We start from the raw sequence: 22,687 nt of genomic DNA on the forward strand, positions 1-22,687 counted from the left end.
GAACCAAATGATGCCTTTCTTTGTACTTTCAGTCGTATATTTTCACCACTATATCTCTATAACAGTTGATGAGTTGGTTGGGGTATTTCAAACCATGTATCTGCACATTTTTCTAGTGAAATGCTCCAGTGTTTCTAAATACCCTGATTTTTTTTTATTGCTTTGTGCTCCTTAAAAACATAAAGCCAGCAAAATATCACTGATCGTTATACTTTCACCATATGTTCATAATTAAAATGCCACCAAAATGAATGAAATCAGTTTTTAAAAAAGGGCGAAAAGAGGACCAGACAACCAATTCCAATAGCTTTAATAATGTTATAACGTTATTATTGAATTACTCAATGCATGTGTTGTGCTGTGCCTGTATGACATGTCACAGGAAGCTATACAACATAGGGACTGATATCACATCTTAGTTTGAATAACTGTAAGCCAGGAATCAGTAACAGACATACTATAAAGTGGGATGCAAACATCAACAAAACAAACAAATAAAAAAACAAGACTTACAAGACATGACAGACATTACATGGCAGTGTACATACAGTATTTATGTCAGAGAAACACTTTGATTTGTTGCTGTCCAGCCTTTAACAAAAACTGTACTGTGCTTTATATTCATCTGTCTGTGCAAACAGAGTAGGCAATTTAAAGGATTTCATGATATGAGCTTTATCTTAACTTATCCCTGGTCTTAGCATTGCACAATATTTATCTTCATGCTCTGGGGGATGCTCTTCAGATGTTACAACAGCCCACCCTACAAGCACATGTATGATGAGATATGATTTAAAATCAATAGCAATGATTCGCTCTTCTGTCTCAGACAGTCCTACTGCCGCGACGCTCTATGGCTTGAGTGTTAAGCCTGGCAGCGTACTGCTCCAGGTCTGTCGTGAGCTGACTTGCTTCGGGTCGGTCCTCTGGTTTCACACTCAGCATAGTCCTGATGATCATGTACTGCAACATAATGAAAAACAGGCACTGAGAAATTCATCCAAACTGCAGCATCTGCCACATGTGGACACCCTGTAGGGAATAACTCACTCTGTTTAACTTGCACTTAAGTAACAAGGTTACAGTCAGCTTTCTCCAGCAAGTTCAGTTTCTTTAACATCACTTGGTCTAGGAACATTGATAAAATGTGACGTACCTCTGTGGGAAAGCTGTGTGAAAACTCACGGGGAAGTTTCTGTCTTCTGGCGTCACGCCAAACCTGAAGGTCACATAGTGACAAAAAGGGCCTCACACATCTGATAGGTTTAACTTTTTAAATCTATGAAAATGTCTAGCATCATATAGTTGAACATCTCACCGTGGCTCTTTCATGACCAGTGTTGGTTTTCCATAGGAGTTCGAAGTAGATCAGCGCTGAAGAATATATATCAACCTTTCGGTCGTAAGTCGTCTCACTCTTCTGTTGCAAAACGAGAACATTAACCAAAGGCATGAGGCAGGTTAATGTTTCTCCTTAATCCACATATATTAAACATAAGCGCTTGTGCTCTTGAGATCAATAATTGGAATAACAGGAATGTAAAGTTAATGTCCATATAGATCATCTCACCTGCTCAGGAGCCATGTATGACGGGGTTCCTTTGTACACTGTTCTCTCCATCTGAGCGTCGTCATCATTCTCAGCAGTGACCAGACCAAAGTCTCCGATCTTCACGTCTCCATCCAGTCCGAACATGATGTTGGCAGGCTAACCAGAGGAAAGAAATAAACAAAGAAAGATGTAGCTCCCGAGGTGATGCGGTGTATAATAAATGATTTTATCCACTTCCTCTCACCTTCAGGTCTCTGTGGATGAGCATCTTGGAGTGAATGTACTCGACTCCACTGACTATTTGCAGAGCAATCGTTAGACTTTCTTTTCCTCTCTTGGAGTTTGAAGAAGACCGAGTGTTCTTCTCATTTATCCAGTCTTTAAGTGTTTCAGTTTTACACAGCTCCATCTGAATATAGAGGTACTTGACAGATGAATCAGTGGAGGACCTAGAAAAGTAAGAAAAGAAATAGTCAAACAACACGCCTCTAGAAAGTAAGGATTTTAGAGTAAGTTGACACCCATTCGTTAGCTTCTTTGCTAACCTCCAGTGGTTTAACTTCACCTCAGTCTTTAATAAGTGGAGGAGACTTACCGTGATGTGCTGCAGCTGTCATCTGTGTTGTCCCACTGGTATTCTGAGTCTTCCTTCCAACACGAGTAGTATCGGACAATGTTACGATGATGCAGGTCAGACAGTGCTTTCGCCTCTCGTAAAGCTTTTCTGATCCAACAAGAAAAGAGTTGTTAAATTTTTAATTTGCCTTATGCTGCATTTGTTATTGTTACATTATAGACTGAAATGAAAAACATGGAGGAAAAAACTCATTGTATAGTTGACTCACTCTTTGTACGGGACAATCTTTATGGCATAATCCTTCCCCAGCAGTTTTTGTGTTGCCTTGAACACACAACCAAAAGCTCCTCTGCCGAGCTTCTTAATGGAGTCAAATTCCGATGCAAAGTTTTTACTGTTGAAGCAAAAGATGAAATTGAGTGTATATCAGTTTCTGGAACCGACAACAGCCAAACTAAACACCATAGTGAATACAGTAACATGCTAATATTTATATTTTTTATTTTAACTTTCAATACCCAGAGTTTTCTGATGGTGTATTCTCGCCGTTTTTTGTTTTCGTTTCTTCAGGAGTCAACGCATCCTTCATTTAAAAAATGAAAATAAAAATTAGAGATTATAGTTTTTAAAAAAAGAAAAGAAAAGAAAATACTGAAACCTGGCTCAGAGTACAGGAGTTTTGGGCTGATTTGTCCCCTCTCGAAAATTGGAGGAGAGATCTGGTCTGGGATTTAAGTCAATCCGGATTATCTGTTAAAGTGATGGGTTTTCAGGTTCAGTCTTAAAACTCCCAAAATGCTTGCAGACTCATCAGGGCTGATCTGATTGTATGATTTAATTATATATGCTAATATGTTTGATATTAAGGAGTCAGTACTGTGTCAGTACTTTTACAATAGCCAATGAGAGATGGCTGATGGTGTTGCCAAGCAACTGCAAACATTCCATCCCTGGAGGCTAACATTAGCTAGCATACATTACTGGCAAATCTCACCTCTTACTGAAGAATACACCTGTAATCAGAAATTTAAAACTCCTGCAGTCTGAGTTCAGCTTAAATCATTGAAATAATTCAGATACCTTTTTGCTCTTTTGCCTGGCGTTCTGAAAATATGCTGCAGCTCTACAAGGACATGAAATATGATTAGCAGCAATGTCATTTTGCGACCTTTTTTGCAACCTAATATTTTATGAAATATTACATACTGTAGCCTCAGATTGGGTCTGAAGGTGACTTACCTTGTTTTGGGCCTCACATCAAGATTCTGTTCCTTTGACTTTGTACCACAGAGCTCCCTTGGAGAATACAAAGAGAGACGTTAGTAAAACATTTCAACATTTTGAACTACCATCAGTCAGTGTCTTACGGTTTAGTCTGTGATGTGGACAGGTTGGCCAGCGCACCGTCATCACAAGCAGCTGAACAGAGGGGCCCCTGAAACACAAAGACCAAGTCTTTAACTTCTCTGTTGTGTCATCCTTCATAGTAGTTTTTAGCTGAGGTGCTTTTTGTTTGACTTCCTTGTCAAGCACCTCAGTGTTTACAATTTGGCTTCTGTCATGCTAGGACAGACCTGTGTATAACTACTTACCTCTGTAGATGCAGATATCTCATCATATACGAGCTTTGCGTCTTCCTCATTGGCTTCTTGCTCTGTTTTCCTATGGATAGCTGTGTTCTCCTTATCACCGACTACAAGGCTACGGCATTTAAAATTAGACAAACTGTATTAAAATGCATTTTTAAATGGCGACTAAACAACTTAGAATGAATTAGGATGCAGAGTGGAGACTCACAGAGCAGGATTTTTTGTTGCCTCCTCAGATTTTATAGGCACATTTTTCTTGTGACAGTTTCCATAGGTAAGTTTAATTCTACTTTTCTGATAAACTGGTGCAGGAGGATTTTCAGCGATGTTTCCTTTCTGAAAGACAAAATTAAAATATATTCTTTGCAGCAACTACTGCAGTCTTTTAGGATAAACAAAACAAAGGATGATTACACCATTTTAACAGAGAATAAACGTACCTCCTGGCGCTGGTTTTCTTTACCACTCAAACGTCTCAGGGCACTTTTAGCTGCGTTCTGTTTGGCCGCCTCTCTGCTGTCCCCAACACCAATGGGAAAGTCTTGGCCATTAACCACAGCTCTCAGGATGAATCTGATAAAGAGGTGATGAAAACTTATAGCTAGCCATGACCATGACAACATATTTTGTTCCTTTTCCTTCATATTTACTTATCTAACATGTCATGTTATTGTTTGGATGTAATTTTATCTCTTTGGTTGCCACTACTAAACTGTAAAGTGACACTAAACTGACTTATTTTGCCCAGACAAAACAGGGTTTATACTTTCAGCTGCTTCAGTTTCAGGGCTCTGGTATTGTGCGTGGTGTTGTACTGTCACGCTGTCATGGCTGGGTCACCTGAGCAGAACAAATCCTTAATAACATCAGCTGTTTTGCTATCATGACAAATCAAAATGTCTGCAGTCAGAAAGGCCTGTTGTAGTGGGTGAGTTCTCCCTATAGTCCACAAGGTGGCGCGAGAAAACGAAAGTAAACATGCACACAAGGAAAACATATATATATATGCTTATATGAAGTTTAAACTGTATGTTGTTTGTTTTTGCAGAAGAGAAAGATTTAAAATATAAGAACATAGTAGTTGCTTTGGTAAGTGCATGTTCACCTTCGATATAAAATAAGCGTCCGTCGCTTATCAAGTACAAAGCAAATAATGGCTGCAACCCACCTTCTAGTCTGTTCTGGTTCCTCAGGGTCAGCGTCCATAAATTTCAGCTCCGAGCCGGATCTCCGTGCAAACTCCTTTAACTTGGCGACGTGATTTTTTCTTTCCATGCCGACTCGAGAAACTGCAGCTGTTTCACACAGATTTAAAGTTCCCTCACTTTTGCATGGAGTCCTATAGTCGAAAACCACTTCCTCTTCTCGATGTTTCCTCGGTGGTAGGTAAACATTACCGCCATCAACTGGTGTGTTTGTGCATATATGCATTATAGATGTGTTATAATTGTGTGTGCACTCAGTTGCATGTAGCTAAAACTAATGCAGTCTAATACTACCCTCCCTTCATTAAAGTTATGAAAATTATTATTTATAGAAATTATCACAGAAACAACTGTGTTCTCTTAGCCCACCCTCAGTGATATAAATGGCACAAACTGAACATTACAGCATTATGAGTTATAGAATTTATTTATTGCAGGACAGCTGTATTAGACTGAATTAGTTTTAGCTAGGTGTACCTAATAAACTGCCAACCGATCTACCAGTGACTGCGAAGTTAAAAACTTGGGAGTACCACTAACCAGCCTATCCAATTTAACATAAACCATTTAAACTTTATTTTATCCTGAATTATAAAGCAAGTTGTCTACATACAAAGTAAAAACTCAAATGAACATTTAGCCTCAGATAACCATTATTTTATTTTCCAACTTCACACATTCAGTACAAAGCAAAGGCAGTAAGGTGTCATTAAAATACCTTAAAATACATTTACACAACACAGAATAAAAAAGTGTGAGCCAATGTAAAAGTTACTGTTTAAAATCAGGATACATTTCATTTTAATTTTCATACATACTGTCATCTGCCTGTTAAAATGTCCTCAAGCAAAATCCCAGAACCCCAAACTGCCAGCCAACTTTGTGGAGGACTGAAGTGCTTATATATGGTGGGGGGTTTAGGGGTCCTCCACAAGAAAATGTGACATTTTCAATCAAAATGTGCAACTTAACCTTATTTGGACCATGATTATGACAATATATGTGTGCAAAAATTTGGAAAAGGTAGAGGAGATGATAAACAAACACCCAAAAAGATTATGAGTAGGTGAATGAAACCCTTGTGAAATGCTTTGTATGGATCTCAGATCTCAGAAATGCTATATAAGTGCAGTAATTAACCATTTCCCCACAAGATCTAACACCATAACAGTATATCAAATCATGTCATTAAATCACAGACACTGAAAAAGACAGATTTCCTTATTATCTATGACTTATCACAAGCACTTGTAACTATCAGACAGTTACATTTTTCTGATGCATGAGTGCCTGAGCCCACTTTTCCAGCTCTGCCTTCAGTTTACTTGCTTCAGGTCGGTCTTCTGGCTTCTCACTCAGCATTGACTTAATAACAAGACTCTGCAGAAAACAACAACAAACAAATAACAACTGAGAGCTCTGAGAACAACACAGATAACTCCTGTCATACTGCAACATTTCTTTAACAGAATTTTCCATACAGAAGCAGACTTGTTTCACACCTCATACTTTGAGGCTTTAGAGATGTAACAGTGTAAACCCCTGTATTCAGCCCCCCTGCTACTCTGCTGGTGACCAGCAAGACTAACTGGCACCGTGTGATTAATATTGTTTCATGTGGCAAGTAAATAACGTACATAATAAGAATGTGGTCATTTACCTCCTGGAAAAAAGTCACTGAAAAATCTTCAGGGAACGTCTGACTTCTGATGTCGTCCCAGATCTGAAAGAGCATGTTAATTATCCGGAGACACAATAAAAATTTAAATGAATACAAAAAATTTAAATAAGATTAACTAAACCAACTAAAAGATGAACAATATAGTTCTACTGCACAGTATCTGCCACTTACACTGCTATCAGTTACTGGTGTACAGTTAGCAGCTCTCCTGTTTGTATATCACAGACATGGACCTAATGTAATATTTAAATGTGTTGGGCCAAGTCATTTGTAAAACTTATACACACAGTGTTACATTCTGTACATGAACGACTCACCGTAAATTTTTCATGGATAGTAGAGCGTTTCCAAAGGAGTTCAAAGTATATTAGTCCCAAAGCGAATATGTCCACTTTTTCGCCATAGTTCCTCTCACTTATCTATAATAAATAAAAATGCAGCATTAACCAGTGGTACTTCAGGAGCTTTATATGTCCTTCTAATCTCCACAAGAGATTAGTCTTAATAGTTAGTCTTTTGAAGTAAATGAAGCTTAAGGGGTTTCTCTGTTGATATTAACAGTTTTTAAAATAATCTTCTACAGGCCTATAAACTGTAAATGTTTGAGTTCTTATCCATCACCATCAGCTGCCATAGACCCCTGATCTCAACATCATGGAGTCAGTCTGTGATTACATGAATCTTCAGAAAACACTAAGACAGCCAAAACAGACAGAAGAACTGTGACAAGTTCTTCAAGCAATCTACCTGCCCAGTACCTTGAAAAAATGTGCATGTATCTAGAAGAACTGGTGCTGTTTTAAAGACAAAGGTTGGTCACACTAAAAACAATTTGTGGCAGTATTTTTTGAAAGAATCCTCACTTTTACTGTCTATGGGTGAGAACATGAGAATTCATGACTGGAAAAGCAGCAAGTGAAAACATTGGACACTCTAGATAGAAAAAGTGAGAGTACTGGTAAATATAGTGGGAATAGGTAGTAGTAGGTCTCAAATGTTAATATCAACAAAGGCCATCTCACTTGCTCAGGAGCCATGTAAGATTCGGTTCCTTTGTTGTATGTTCTCTTCATCAGGTTTCCATCAGCGTCATGAGCCTGAGCAGCAACCAGACCAAAGTCCCCAATCTTCACTTTTCCATCCCGTCCAAACATGATGTTGGGAGGCTAACCATTGAAAAACAGAAGCAGTGAGTAAAACTAATTAACATCAAGCCATCCTTGAATAATGTATGATAAGAAATGATCTGGTCAGCCTAACACCTGTTGGAATAAAAACTGTAGAAACAGTTATATGCCTCTGCCAACCATTCCTTTGACCAAATTCTAATGAACTCATCCTTTCAAGTCCAATTGAATGTTTGTACCAAATTTCAAGAAAATCCCTCAAGGTGTTACTGAGATATCACATCCACAAGAATGCAACAGACAGATGGACAACCCCAAAACATAATCCCTCCCGCCATTGCTATCTCCTGCGTAAACACTGACTTACAATGTAGTCTGAGAATGAGTCTAAAAATCTGCCTTAAAATAGTCATCCCACACAAACACAACATGACACAAATTTTGTCACATAAAGTATAAAACATCTTCAAAAGGTAATTTAAGTGATTTCAGGTGGATTTTCCTTCCACATCCAACCTGAATGAGTGGGGAATTTATCAACAACAAACGTTGGTGGTGAGAGCAGAAGTCTCAATTCAGCCACATACTGCTCTGACAGCAACAAACATTCATTAGAACGAGGCAGTACATGGCAATATGTTAATAGTACAGAGAGAGGAAAAAATCTTAAGTGCCACTACTTGTGTGTATTAGTGAGTAAAAGCTCAAGACATTGGATCAGCTTTGTCTCACCTTCAGGTCCCGGTGGATTAATTTTTTGGAGTGAATGTACTCGACTCCACTGACTATTTGTAGAGCAGTGGTTAGACCTTGTTCTCTTCTCTTGGAGTGCTGCAGAGTTATTCTGTTTGTCTCATCTATCCAGTCTTCAAGCGTTCTGGGGTCACATAATTCCATCTTAATGTAGAGATACTGCGGTGATGAATTACTGCTCAACCTAAAAGAGACGAAATGGTGAAATGTCACACCAGTTTTAGTAAATAAGTAGTGTATAGTAACAGAGAGTATTATGAATGGATTAGATGTACTGAGAACTGCTGCAGCTGTCTGCTGTAGCGCTGTAGTTGTCTGTTGTAGTCCTGGAACTATCTGCTGTAGCACTGTTACTGTCTTCTGTAGTGCTGTAACTGTCTTCTGTAGCACTGTAACTGTCTTCTGTAGCAGTATAACTGTCTTCTGTAGTGCTGTAAGGGTCCTCTGAACTGTCCTGTTTGTATTCTGAATCCTCCATCCAACAGTTGTAGTATCGAACGATGTTAGGGTGTTGAAGGTCTGATAATGCTGTCACCTCTCGTAGAGCTTTTCTAAGTGAAGAATTACATGAAATCAAAATGTCTTGTAATGCATCTGTTATAAATGTTGAACTGTTACTGTACTTGTACAAATATATAAAGCATACTTACTTTTTACCATGAACAACCTTGATGGCATAATACTTGTCCACCAGTATTTCTCTTGCTTTGTAAACATGACCAAAGCCTCCTTTGCCAAGGCACTTTATGGAATCAAATTCTGATGTAAATCTATAGAGGTTAACAAAATTGTTAAGACATGAAGGTAAATGACATGACTGTACATCAAGGGTATTTTTAAAAAACAAAACAGCATTGCAGTTTTTTCATACCTTGATTGGATCAATGTCTTACTCGCACTGTTTCCCATACTATTGGTTTCGACAGCAGCCTTAGAGAATAAAATGGACACCTGATATGAATTTAAAATGCTGGAAAAAAACTCCATCTGGGTTAATGAGTACGACTCAGCTGGCCAGTGGTCTTGTGAAGTTGGATGTACACATCTCATCTATGATGGCAAATTGCTACTACTACAACTCCCTCCATAAATGGGGTGTGATCACAAGTAGTCAGTGATTTAGTCTTCCTTGACTAGACAAACTAATGACACTACCATAATAATGGAGAATATACTGTACAGGGGTGAACTCTTCTTTAAACTGTCATTTTTTGCAGTTTTGACAGAAATAACAAACCTGATCCTTGGTTGGGTTTGATGAATCACTTGTACCCGTTGCCATGTTTTGTGATGATGGCTCAGAAGATTCTCTTAAAGAAAACAATGAGAAACATTAGTAGCATACAAACTCCATAATCTGCTTTAGCACCAATGTCATTGAACAGACTTACTGTGAAAATGATGTTGGCAAACCGGTTGGTGCATTATCTTCAGACACTGTTGACTTGGCGGACTCCTACAATGCACAGAAAGGTTGTTTGACGTGAAGTTAGACATTATCCTGTCACGTAAATAAAAAGAGCTGGTTTTAAGATCTGTTGTTGCCACTGTTAATATGAGCCATTATCACTGACTACAGTTTGCTGCTGAATTACATTGGATGATACAGAGGGAGAAGAAACTATTTAATACCTTGCTGTCCCAGTCAGACTGTTCTCGAAGAGCAGACCAGGCCAGCTGAGCTGCATTTTGTTCGGCTTCCTTGACAGTCTTACCCTCACCCTCAGGATATTCCCTGTCGTCGATCACTAATTTGTAGAAGAATCTGTGTTGTGTTTAAAAAATAGCTTAGTTTTAATATATTTTTTACAACTAAACATGAATCAAGAGTTAGCACGCAGCGTCTGTAGTGTCTATTCAGGTTACAGAGCTTCAGGTTGAACTTACTGAGGGTTGTGAGGTGGGCCACAGCTCCTCACTTTGATAAATGTATGGGAGAGCCTTTTTTTCTGACAGTAGTGGTTGACGAGTCCGATGTAATTTGTCTCTGTGTTGTTCAAACTCAGGCGCCCTGTTTTGTTGCTGTAAAAAAAAAGGTAACATTTCACATTAATGGAGTCCTACAAATGAAACAATGCCTTTGTGATAGGCTTAGGCTCAGGCTTGACTTTATTGATCCCTTTGGAATGACTCCCTCAGGGAAATTTAATTTCCCAGCAGCTTATAAAGAAGAAGAAGCACACAGGACAGTTTGCAAACAACAACAACAGCTGCTTGCAAACAGGTATAGAAAATAGGAAAATGATATACTCACCAGATCTCAGAAACGTTTTGATTTAATTCCTCATCTTGCAGATCTGCAGTCTTGGGGAAAAACAGTAAAATTTTGAGATGGTTTACACAGTAGACTGTGGCCTGCCAAATATCTGACATCCTACAACACAATGTTTTAGGTCTATGATTAACCCAAGAGATACTGGTGTCCTTACCTCTGTGGTTTTACTGCCACATATCTCGTGATACACAAGCTTGGCTGCTTCCTCCTTGGCTTCTCTCCTTGATTTTCCAGAGACAGCTGGGTACTCCTTATCACCAACCACAAAGCTACAGTACCTAATATCATAACAACTTTTATTTAATGTATTTTTAAATGATGACAAAATGCCTATGAATTTGGAAGGTTAGGAGACTTACGGAACAGCATTATTTGGTCCTGGTCTGGTTGACTCCACAGCCCTCATAACCAGCTTGTTCCTCTGAACATATTGATTGAGCCAACTGATGTAGTTGATGTTACTGGTAGCTGTCTGCTGATCAACTGGGGCACTGGCATTTGTCTGTCAAGATAACAAATATACATCAAGAGGACAAATATGACTTGGTCTCTTACCTTTCAATACCTACAATGCTTACCGAGTCAACTGACTCCTGGTTGCTCTCCAACAAGCTTTTCAGGGCATTTTCAGCAGCATTTTGCTTGGCTTCCTTCTTGGTCTTCCCCTCACCAGGAGGGTAGCCTTTGCCGTTAAAGACTACCCTCAGCCTGAATCTGTAGAGCAAGAGTCAGACCTTTGTCATCCAACAGACAGTGTTAGTTGGGTTATTACAGAAATGGGCACACTGCCATCTTCCTCTGATGAGTCATTTCTGAACTCATCATCCATGTTGTGCTAAAGCTGTGAGCAATTGTGCATCGAAATTTATAGGTTGAAACTGTAACAGTGCGTTCATTCAAACGCTTAAGAAAAGTCTTGAAGTACTTGTTAGTTATTCATATCTCTCCATATTGTGCAACTTTACACCATTCCTCTACCACATTTACCGGATCACAAAAGGTTATCCCAGCCATGTTATCTGCTGCTATTTAGGACACATCGAATATCCCTTATTTATGATCAAGCTGTGACAATCCTACAGCGCAGTTTGTTTTTGTTATATGTTTATTTCCATTATATTTTGGGAGTCGTTTTGAAGATTCGCTGCTTTTCTCATGGTTGCATCTTGACACTGAACCACCACCGCCGCCACCCAATAACCCGTGTCACCCTGTGGAAGAAACTCACGCCATCGTTTTGGTGACGCACGACTACAACAGAATAATGGTCAAACTTGTACTAAACTTACGTTCTAATATGGGGAGGTCCGTCATAGCCAAGTTCTTCATACCTCAGGTCCGACTGTGTTTTCTGTGCATGATCCTGTAATTTACCCACGTAATTTTCAGCTTCCATTGTAAATGACGCAATAAGCAGAGTGTGGTATATATTACATAAAAGAAGCAGAAGAAAGTATAAAGCTCGCTATGTTTCCCTCTGATCCATTCCCACTTTATTCGATGTCATGTCCGCGTCCTTTCAATCCAAATGAATTTGAACACCTATAAGTTTCGATTTCCTCGCTGAAACGTCACACACACGGTGTCACTTGATCTAAACTATAAAAATAGAGACTGGGCACCAGATAACCTGGCTTAAAACTGTAAACAATGGCTGGCAAAATTGTAGAAATGTATCGGCATCTGTTATCAATAATGGCCCTGTAATTACTTTGGTTGTACAAGGTTAAATGTCCTATGCTGTGCACAGAGTGTTACATGCAAGGATTTGAATCTGGACTATTGTGGTAAGGACTCAATTTCAACCTATCACATTTTTGAACTCTGAAAAACACAGTAATTACAGGCCCACTGTTGTGCCAACACCACCACCAGTATCCCTGCTGACCGCACAGCCAGAAAATCTGATGCACACTTTTCTTCTCAGAAACTTCAAAAGTAGCCACTTGCAGTCTTATCCATTGGACCCCCTGGTACAGTATATACCAGTAGCATTTTGAATACTTTCTGTTGACAAATGTAAATCATTGAACACCTACAGCAGAAACTACCAAATAATATTTGTACTGATTGTAGCTGTGTGCTGCCTGAAGAGAGAGCTGCCACGTTGTCTACATACAAAGTAAAAACTGTAAATAAATAACCATTTAGCCCCAGATAACCATTATTTTATTTCCAAACTTAACACATTCAGTACAAAGCAAAGGCAGATATGTGACATCACTTAAAAATACATTTCACAACACTGAATAAAATGTCAGCTGTTGACACAGAGATCAGGCACATGATTATTTTGAAAAGATGTGAATTAATGTAACAGTTACTGTTTAAATTCATAATACAGTTGATTTTATTCTGTCTGAAGTGTCCATTGCCACAGACAAGTGAGTGTGTTGTGTGTGTATGAGTGGATCTCAGGTTAAAGTGCTATATAAGTGCAGTAATTAACCATTTCCCCACAAAATCATATTTCATAATAGTATATCAAATCATTTCTTTAATTCACAGACATCAGAAGAGACAGATTTTGTGGCAGTATCAGACAGTTACATTTTGCTGCTGCATATTTTTTTGTGCATTGAGTGTCTGAGCCCACTTTTCTAGCTCTGTCTTCAGTTTACGTGCTTTGGGTCGGTCCTCTGGCTTCACACACAGCAATGACTTAATGATACGATTCTACAAAAAATAAAAATAAAAGAACAATGAAAACAACAGCTACTGAGAGCCCTGATAACTTCTGTCATACTGCAACATTTCTGAAACAGAATTTCCTACACATGGACTTTACTCAGGCACCTGACTGATATAAAACTAAGACTGAAATCTGGCACCATGTTGGAAATACTGCTTCATGTGGCAAGTAAATAATTAGGATGATAAGAATATGGTCATTACCTCATGGGAAAAGGTCAATGAAAACTTTTCAGGCAACTTCTGACTTCTGGCATCCTTCCAAATCTGGTGTTTATGCAGTGATTAAAAAAAAGAAAAAAGAACATGTTAGTCAGTCTGACATACAACTCTGTTGATCATTGGAAATGAATACAAGAAAGATTAAAAAGACAGACTAAAAGATGAACAGTATAGTTCTATTGTATTTGCTATTTACACTGGTGTAAAGTTAGCTACTTTCCTGTTTGTATATCACTTTATCAAGCCAAGCCATTTGTGAAACTTATACATGAATGACTCACCACTACTCTTTCATGGCCAGTGGAGAGTTTCCAAAGGAGTTCAAAGTATATCAGCCCCAATGCAAATATGTCCACTTTTTCGTCATAGTTCCTCTCACTCTTCTGTAATAAAATAAAAATGCATGATTAAATATATGTTTTAAATGTGGGTTAATCTGTTGTATAACAAGGTAACAACTGGCAGAATTTTTGACAAGATAAGCAGAAAGTGAGAGCAGTGGACACTCAGGACAGAAAAACTGGAAGAGTTGGTAAGTATGATGGACATAGGTAGTGGTAGTAGACAACATGACCATCTCACCTGCTCAGGAGCCATGTAAGATGGGGTTCCTGTTTTGTTTGTTCTTTCCATCAGGTTTTCATCATCATCGTCATCAACCTGAGCAGTGACCAGACCAAAGTCCCCAATCTTCACTTCTCTCTCCCGTCCAAACATGATGTTGGCAGGCTAACCATTGAAAAACAAAAGCAGTAAGTAAAACTGATCATCAGTCACCTTGAATAATGTAGAACCACAATGACCAACTAGTGGGGCAAAGTTTTTTTTTGTTTTGTTTTTCACATACAGGGAAAAACAAACAACAAAAACTGCACTGGTTTCTCAGCTTAACTTGCAGTTTTGGTCAGTCTGGCCATCAGATTTGGAGTGAAAGTTAAATAATTGCGTACATATATTCAGATAATTAATGCAAATAACCTTGCTGACCCTGTGACCATGATAATCAGGCTTAGAAAATTCATCACTGGTAAACACTACATGACACGAATTTGGTCACAAAGATTATAAGACAGCTTCAAAAGGTTGTTAAAGTGACTTTAGGTTGCCCAAGATATTGGATCAGCTTCATCTCACCTTAAGGTCTCTGTGGATTAATTTTTTGGAGTGAATGTACTCGACTCCACTGACTATTTGTTGAGCAATGTTTAGACTTTGTTCTCTTCTCTTGGAGTGTTGCAGAGTTATCTTGTTCATCTCAGTTATCCAGTCTTTGAGTGTTTTGGTGTCACATAATTCCATCTTAATGTAGAGGTACTGTGGTGATGAATTACTGATCGACCTAAAAAAGAAAAAAGTGGTGAAATGTCACACCTGCAGAGTACAGTAAAAGAGTATTATGAGTGGATGAAACTCACTGAGAAGAGCTGGAACTGTCTTCTGAACAGTCCTGTTTGTATTCTGAATCTTCCATCCAACAGTTGTAGTATCGAACAATGTTCTCATGTTGAAGGTCTGATAGTGCTGTCACCTCTCGCAGAGCTTTTCTGATTGAAGAATTACATACTGAAATGTTACTGTACTCATAAATATATGCTGCACTGTACACTGAGAGGTTGTACTACATACTTGACTTACTTTTTACCACGGACAACTTTGATGGCGTAATACTTGTCGACCAGTATTTCTCTTGCTTTGTAAACATGACCAAAGCCTCCTTTGCCAAGACGCTCTATGCAATCAAAGTCTGATATAAATCTGTGGAGGTTAACAAAATTGTTAATGCATCAACCAACCTAGAAAACATGTATGTAAAAAAACTAAAATCACCATCTTGTGGTGATATGCCTCCACCAACCAGGCCAACTGCAGTTAATTAGCCTGTGAATTCTTAAGTTAAGGCCAAAAACATGTTTGGTTCAGTCACAGCAACTTTGGCCTTTGACCAAATTCTAATCAGTTATCATCCTTTAATCCAAGTGAATGTTTGTAGCAAATTTGAAGAAATTCCCTCTACGTATTATAGAGATATCGTGATCAAGAGAATTGGATGGACAACCAAAAAACGTGTTGCCTCTGGCCATGGTTGTCGCCGGTGTAGAGGCATAGAAAAACTAACACTGCAGATTTTTCATACCTTGACTGGGTTGTTGTCACGCCGTTCCCCATACTCTTGGTTTTGACAGCAGCCTTAGAGAATAAAATAAATATATGATAGGAAATTAAAATGCTGGAAAAAAAAAAGAATTAATAAGAATAGCTTAGCTAGCCAGTGGTCTTGTGCCCTGTGCTGACTGAAGTTGGACGTAAACATCATCCACCACGTCAAGTTGCTACTGCTACGACTTCCTCCATAGATGGGGTGAGAGGGAAATAACAGACCTGATCACTTGCACCCATTGGCATGCTTTGTGACGATGGGTCAGACAAACTGGATGTTGTATCATTTTCAGACATGGTTGACCTGAAGGACACCTGCAATGCACAAAAAACATTTACAATTGTTACAGTACGCGTTCGTAAAGAAAATGATGTATGCTGTTTGATTTATCTACTATTATGAAAGAACAGACCTGAGCCTGGGAAGGGTTTGATGAATCTATGAACATTATCGAGTCACTTGTACTCATTGGCACGCTTTGCGATGATGATTCACTGGAATCCCTTGCGGAATACAATGACAGACATAAGTATAGATTTCTCAGTATATAGCATACTGATAGCATAGTTAATACAGGTGCTTACATTGTAGCTGATGGCGCTGAGATATGTGGTGCACCATCTTCGGACGCTGTTGACCTGAATGACACCTAAAATGCACAGAAAGATTGTTTGGCATGATGTTAGACATAATCGCCACAAATTATTGCTTCACAGTTGTATGCCTCTGCCGACCAGACAAGCTGCAGTTGACATCCATGTCTGTCCAGATTATCAAGGAATTCAATAAAGGTATTGGGTGTATTTTATCATAATTAGTGAATTCATTGTTGAGCAATGGCCAACAACATGTTTTGTGAGGTCACAGTGACCTTTACCGTTGACCACCAAAAAATAATCGGTTCATCCTTGAATACAAGTGAACGTTTATGCTAGATGTAATGAAATGCTATCTAGATGTTCCTGATGTATCGCACTAACAAGAATGGGATGGATGTGAGGGTCACAGTAACCTGACCATTGACCATCAAAATCTAAAAAGTTAAAAATCTAAAAATTGCTGACTACATTTGATTGTTCGAGCCAAATTTGACAAAACTCCCTCAGGGTATTCCTAAGATATCACTAAGAATTGGATGGGTGTGACCTTTAACTTTCAAAATAGAGTCATTTCAGTATTTGGTCCAAGTGAATATTTGTGCCAAAAATATAACATTTGTCCACGACCAGCTGGTTTTAAGATCTGCTGCCACCAAACTACACAAACTACAGTTTGCTACTGAATTACATTGGATGATACAGAGGGAGTAGGAACTATTAAATACCTTACTGTCCCAGTCAGACTGTTCTTGAAGAGCAGACCAGGCCAGCTGAGCTGCACTTTGTTTGGCTTCCTTGACAGTCTTACCCTCACCCTCAGGGTATTCCTTGTTGTCAATCACTAATTTGTAGAAGAATCTGTGTCGGTTTAAAAAATTGTTTAGTTTTAATATATTTTTTACAACTAAACATCAATCAAGAATTAGCACGCTGTCTGTGTCTGTTCAGGTTACAGAGCTTCAGGTTGAACTTACTGACGGTTGTGAGGTGGGCCACAGCTCCTCACTTCAATAAATGTATGGGAGAGCCTTTTTTTCTGACAGTAGTGGTTGACGATTCCGATGTAATTTGTCTCTGTAAAGCTGTTGTTCAAACTCAGGCCCCCTGTTTTGTTGCTGTAAAAAACAAGTAACATTTTACATTGATGGAGACACTCAATGAAACAATGCCTTGCCACTGTGATATACTCACCAGATATCAGAAATGCTTTGATTTAATTCCTCATCTTGCAGATCTGCAGTCTTGGGGAAAAAACAGTAAAATTTTGGGATTTTTCACACAGTAGACTGTGGCCTGATAGGTATGTGACATGACTAAGCCGAGAGATACTGGTGTGTATTACTCCTTACCTCTGTGGTTTTACTGCCACATATCACATCATATACAAGCTTGGCTGCTTCCTCCTTGGCTTCTCGCCTTGTTTTTCCAGAGACAGCTGGGTACTCCTTATCACCAACCACAAAGCTACAGCATCTAATATCATAAAATATCATTGAAACTTTTATTAAATGCATTTTTAAATGATGACAGAATGCCCAAGTATTTGGATGCAGTAAGGAGACTTACTGAACAGCATTATTTAACCCTGGTTTGGTTGACTCCACAGCCCTTATACTCAGCCTGTTCTTCTGACCATATTCATTCAGCCAACAGATGTAGTTGACGTGACTGGTACCTGTCGTCTGATAATCTGGTGCAGTGGAAGTTTCTGCTGCACTTGTCTGTAAAGATAATAACAAATGTACATCAAGGAGACATACTGTGTCATCAACTGGTCTTTTACTTTTTTAATACCTTAGGTCCAACATGGTCAAAGAGGAGCAGTAATCTTACCGAGTCAACTGACTCCTGGTCGCTGCCCAACAAGCTTGTCAGTGCATTTTTAGCAGCATTTTGCTTGGCTTCCTTCTTGTTCTTCCCCTCACCAGGAGGGTAGCCTTTGCCATTAAAGACTACCCTCTGCCTGAATCTGTAGAGCAGCAGTCAGATCCATTGTCATCCAGGAAACAGTGTTAGTCGGATAATTACATGAATGCATGCACTACCATTTTCAGCCTCTAGGAAATAGTTGTTTAAACTCGTCATCTATGTTGTGGCAACTGTGGGACCCCTCCATGATATTCAGTTTTGTCAATGACAAACATAAGTACAGGCTAAAGCTCTGTTCAGTTAAGCATCTACATTTATATGCTAAAACTGTAACAGCCCATTTGTTCAAAGTAAAACTCTTAAGTCCATTTTTGAGGTACTTAGACTGAAGTCTTTCCATTATGGGCAACTTTATACCTCCACTCCATCAAAATTACCTGATCACACTCTAAAAATACAGATTTGACAGAACATAGGACAAAGTAGAAAGTGGGTTATGCCAGCCAGGTTATCTGAGGACACATTAAGTCAATAAGGGAAGCATATCGCTTATTTGTGCTTTAAGTAAAAACTTGTCACTATTTTTGTTATGTATTTAATCTCATGATTTATTAGGAGTTGCATTGAAGTATAGCTGCTTTTCTGACGGTATCCTCTTGATACTTCGCCACCGCCACCGCCACCAGCCCCTGACCATCCCTGCCACCCTGTGAACGAGTCTGTCATTCTAAAGCGCCCCCTTTTTGCTGCAGCACGACAATCAGAATACATCAGAATACATATGCTTTACACGGACACCACACATGTATTAAACTTACGTTTTAATGTGATCAGGTCCGGCAGAGCCAAGCTCTTCATAGTCCAGCGTCGAGCGTGTTTTCTGTGAAAACTCGTTTAGTTTAGCCACGTAGTTTCCAGTTTCCATTATAAATGACGCAATAGTCGGAATTTGACCTTAAAGTACATAAAAATGTCCGAAGAAAGTGTAAATCTCATTGTTCTTCCACCTCATCCCTTCCCATCTCTGCTCGCCTCCCCGGTCCGCGTTCATATGCCTGCTCTGTATCGATTCAGCTGACTTCTAATGTCTGTAAGTTTCGATTTCATCGCATCAAAACTGAAACTGGGCATCAGATAAAAAGTATTGTACGGAAATGTAACCCATATATGTATAGTTGTTTTGTAGCTTTTTCAATAGTTTCTGTTGACATGTCCTTTATCTATGTAGGTGTTGCCAGCCCACCCTAGGATTTTCTTTGCCCTCTTACCAGCTCCTGACATAACGTAACTGTAAAATTGCAACCACTGTAGTTAATCATGTTTGCTTCTGACCTTTAACCTGGCTGCAGTGGAGAGATTTTACTGCTTCTCCTTCAGTGTCCTATCTGTGAGCTTAAGCTTGATACCTCTAATACCTTGCAAGGTATTAGAGTAACAAACTGGACTTCCATAGGCAATTACAGGCTGAACATTGTTTTCTTTCAAGTTTTCTTCTTTCCAAGTCTCAAGTCTAAAGCTCTGGTAATACACAGAACTCCTAAGCACAATGATTAACAAGCCAATTGAATGCATTAATTGTTGTGTTTTTCTATACCACATAATTTATACAAATGTAAATCAAGTACAGAAATAAACCTTTCAGTATGAACACCTACAGCAGAAACTCTCAAATTATATTTTTACTGATTGCTGCTGTGTGCTGCCTGTTGAGAGGGCTGCCAAGTTATTACCATTAAATTACCAGTGACCAATAAATTACCATTTAGCTCCAGATAAAAATTTTATTTTCCAACTTTACACATTCAATACAAAACAAAGGCAGATATGTGACATCACTTTAAATACATATTCATATTCCCTGCATAGAATAAAATGTCAGCTGTTATTTTAAAATCATGATACAGTTTGATTTCGTGTTTCATTCCCTGCTTATAAATAAAATCCATTTCCACAATCTCCTGTGAATTATCACGGCCCCTGGTGATAGTCAGACAGTTACATTTTCCTGATACATATTTTGTGCATTGAGTGTCTGAGGCAACTTTTCCAGCTCAGCCTTCAGTGTACTCGCTTCAGGTCGGTCTTCTGGCTTCTCACACAACATTGACATAATTATTTGGTTCTGTAAAAAACATAAAAAGCTACTTAGATGTTTTTACAACTAATAACAAATGTCATGCTGCAACATTTGTGAGACTTTTGAAATTGAGATTTTCTCAGAGCACTGTCATCTACCGTCCTTGATGTTTCATGAACAACTGCAACAAATACTGCCCCGTGACGAGTAAATCAGTTATTTTATTAAAAATATCAGGAGAACATGAATGTACCTCTTCAGGAAACTTCAACGAAAACTCTTCAGGGAGTGTCTGTCTTCTGGCATTATTCAAAATCTAGTATTCATGCAGTGATAAGGGATGAAATAATGTGTTAGTTGGCTTGGGGGGAAAAAACAGCTAATCATTGCAATAATGTGAAAGAAGATGTCTAAGTAAGAAAGAAAAAATGATTAAGTGCCATCTATACTGTGCTTTTGATACCTACTGGTAAATAGCTAGTTTCTTATTTGTATGCAGTAGGTCTATGTAAATTTTTTGCTACAATTGTCAAGTCACAAGTAAATCTTTAGTACAGTTTACAGCATATTGTTATATTCTGTATATGAAACACTCACCACTCCTCTTTCATGGCCAGTAGAGAGGTTCCAAAGTAGTTCAAAGTAGATCAACCCCAAAGAAAATATGTCCACTTTACGGTCGTACATTTTTTTGCTCCTCTGTAATAAAACAATTAGATTAAGTAAAAACAGTATTAAAAAAGCACACTTCAGATGTCTTACATATGCTCTAAATCACAGGTAGTACTGAGTACTGTACAAAAGTGACTGTAAACAAACATAGACCATCTCACTTGCTCAGGAGCCATATAGGATTTGGTCCCTGTTTTGTTTGTCCTCTCTGTCTGATTTTCAGCATCGTCATCAGCCTCAGCAGTGACCAGACCAAAGTCCCCGATTTTCACTTTTCCATCCCGTCCAAACATGATGTTGGGAGGCTAACCATTGAAAAACAAAAGCAGCAATTTAAACATTCAACATGTAGCTCCACAGGTTATAGTAGTGTTGTCAGAAATCGTCTGATAAATTCAGAACCTCAGTTATAGTAAGTGGGTAAGAGATGTTTTTTTAAATTTATGTTGATTAGACAGATCACCAACGTGATAGGAGGCAAAAAACTAGGACGAGAAACAAAAGACAAAGATAGTGTGATCAGTGTCTTATTTGTGTGGGAGAGCAACGCACACGTTCCTATTCATATCTTTTAGATTCCAATACAACAGGTTCTGCAGAGTTAGTTACTGACTTACAATGCAAACAGGCGTGGGGTTATTGTTGAAAAAAGCAAACATTTTTTATGGCAAATTCATGGCCACGCCTTAACTACAAGGCTGCCTGGGTTGGCTCTGACACTGTTGGCAGATTACATGGTTTAAAAAAAGTCTGTACTTAACCCTGAATTGAGTTTTTGTTACCAGAATAGTTGATCAGAGTTGGTGCAGACATCTGAGTTCACTGTTCACTCTGAGTTAAGGGTGTGCATGGTGACAAGATGCTGTTAAAATACATTAAAAACTATGCAGCCTATTAAAAAACGTACTTTAAAGTTTAAAAACATAGTCTTTTTCACTACATTTATTATCATACATACACTTCACTGGGTTTTTTGAAAATAAAAGCAGAAACTGGCAAATCCTGAAATAATAGTAACAAATGTACCTATGTTAAATAATAAGTGAAGGAACACAGTATGATATGGAAGTAAGCGGGAAGACGTGCTAGTACTGTGTACCAGTGTGAACTAGCCCAATGCACTAGATCAACTTTGTTTCAGCATCTTGAGTCTCACCTTAAGGTCCCTGTGGATGAGTTTGTGTGAGTGAATGCATTCAACTCCGTTGACAATTTGCTGGACAATGGGTAGACTTTCTTTTCTTCTCTCTGACTCTTGCAGAGTTCCCTCATTCTTCTCATTTATCCAGTCTTTGAGTGTTTTGGATTCACACAACTCCATCTTAATATAGAGGTACTTTCGTGATGAATTACTGGTAGACCTAGAGATTAGAAATCTAGTAAAAGACATATCTTTATACAATAGTAAATAAATGCAGTAGAGCAAAGATCTAACCAAGCAGATGAGACTTACTGTGAAGTGCTGTAACTGTCAGTTGTAATATCCCATGGATATTCTGAATCTTCCTCCCAACAAGTATAGTATCTAACAATATTACAGTGAAGGATTTCTTCCAATGCGCCCACCTCTCGTAGAGCTTTTCTGATCAAAAGGAGCACAAAAAATAGCTTACAAAAATGTTGCAGTGTGCACTGAAAAC

The 22,687-nt window shown here is 38.6% G+C and overlaps 2 protein-coding genes across 2 annotated transcripts in view; both read right to left on the minus strand.

Moving 5' to 3' along the window:
* Positions 1-293: 293 nt before the first annotated feature.
* LOC108885817 (uncharacterized) overlaps positions 294-22,687 on the minus strand; it is a 33,339-nt gene continuing 10,945 nt past the window's right edge. The window contains exons 14-34 of the mRNA XM_051076640.1: positions 8,760-9,035; positions 8,464-8,668; positions 7,627-7,770; positions 6,922-7,023; positions 6,584-6,646; positions 6,183-6,303; positions 4,887-5,124; positions 4,159-4,291; positions 3,927-4,054; positions 3,722-3,830; positions 3,497-3,564; positions 3,369-3,425; positions 3,210-3,252; positions 2,648-2,712; positions 2,398-2,523; positions 2,148-2,276; positions 1,797-2,001; positions 1,571-1,708; positions 1,319-1,420; positions 1,157-1,219; positions 294-963 (exon numbers count right to left, since the gene is read on the minus strand). Of these exons, the coding sequence (XP_050932597.1) occupies positions 826-963; positions 1,157-1,219; positions 1,319-1,420; positions 1,571-1,708; positions 1,797-2,001; positions 2,148-2,276; positions 2,398-2,523; positions 2,648-2,712; positions 3,210-3,252; positions 3,369-3,425; positions 3,497-3,564; positions 3,722-3,830; positions 3,927-4,054; positions 4,159-4,291; positions 4,887-5,124; positions 6,183-6,303; positions 6,584-6,646; positions 6,922-7,023; positions 7,627-7,770; positions 8,464-8,668; positions 8,760-9,035 (2,653 nt within the window). The 3' untranslated portion in view covers positions 294-825. The remainder of the gene's footprint in view (positions 964-1,156; positions 1,220-1,318; positions 1,421-1,570; positions 1,709-1,796; positions 2,002-2,147; positions 2,277-2,397; positions 2,524-2,647; positions 2,713-3,209; positions 3,253-3,368; positions 3,426-3,496; positions 3,565-3,721; positions 3,831-3,926; positions 4,055-4,158; positions 4,292-4,886; positions 5,125-6,182; positions 6,304-6,583; positions 6,647-6,921; positions 7,024-7,626; positions 7,771-8,463; positions 8,669-8,759; positions 9,036-22,687) is intronic.
* On the minus strand, positions 12,912-19,376 carry LOC108885802 (interferon-induced, double-stranded RNA-activated protein kinase). Its single transcript, XM_018680284.2, has 18 exons — positions 19,117-19,376; positions 18,263-18,398; positions 17,996-18,150; positions 17,779-17,902; positions 17,621-17,670; positions 17,404-17,544; positions 17,155-17,287; positions 16,415-16,479; positions 16,243-16,333; positions 16,052-16,144; positions 15,807-15,859; positions 15,308-15,427; positions 15,088-15,216; positions 14,807-15,011; positions 14,255-14,401; positions 13,954-14,055; positions 13,655-13,717; positions 12,912-13,435 (listed from the first exon to the last, which is right to left on the minus strand). Exons 1-18 carry the CDS (start codon positions 19,221-19,223, stop codon positions 13,298-13,300), a joined length of 2,052 nt encoding a protein of 683 aa, XP_018535800.1. The 5' UTR covers positions 19,224-19,376; the 3' UTR covers positions 12,912-13,297.

Source organism: Lates calcarifer, linkage group LG16_LG22 (assembly GCF_001640805.2).
Source record: "Lates calcarifer isolate ASB-BC8 linkage group LG16_LG22, TLL_Latcal_v3, whole genome shotgun sequence".
Classification (NCBI taxonomy): domain Eukaryota; kingdom Metazoa; phylum Chordata; class Actinopteri; family Centropomidae; genus Lates; species Lates calcarifer.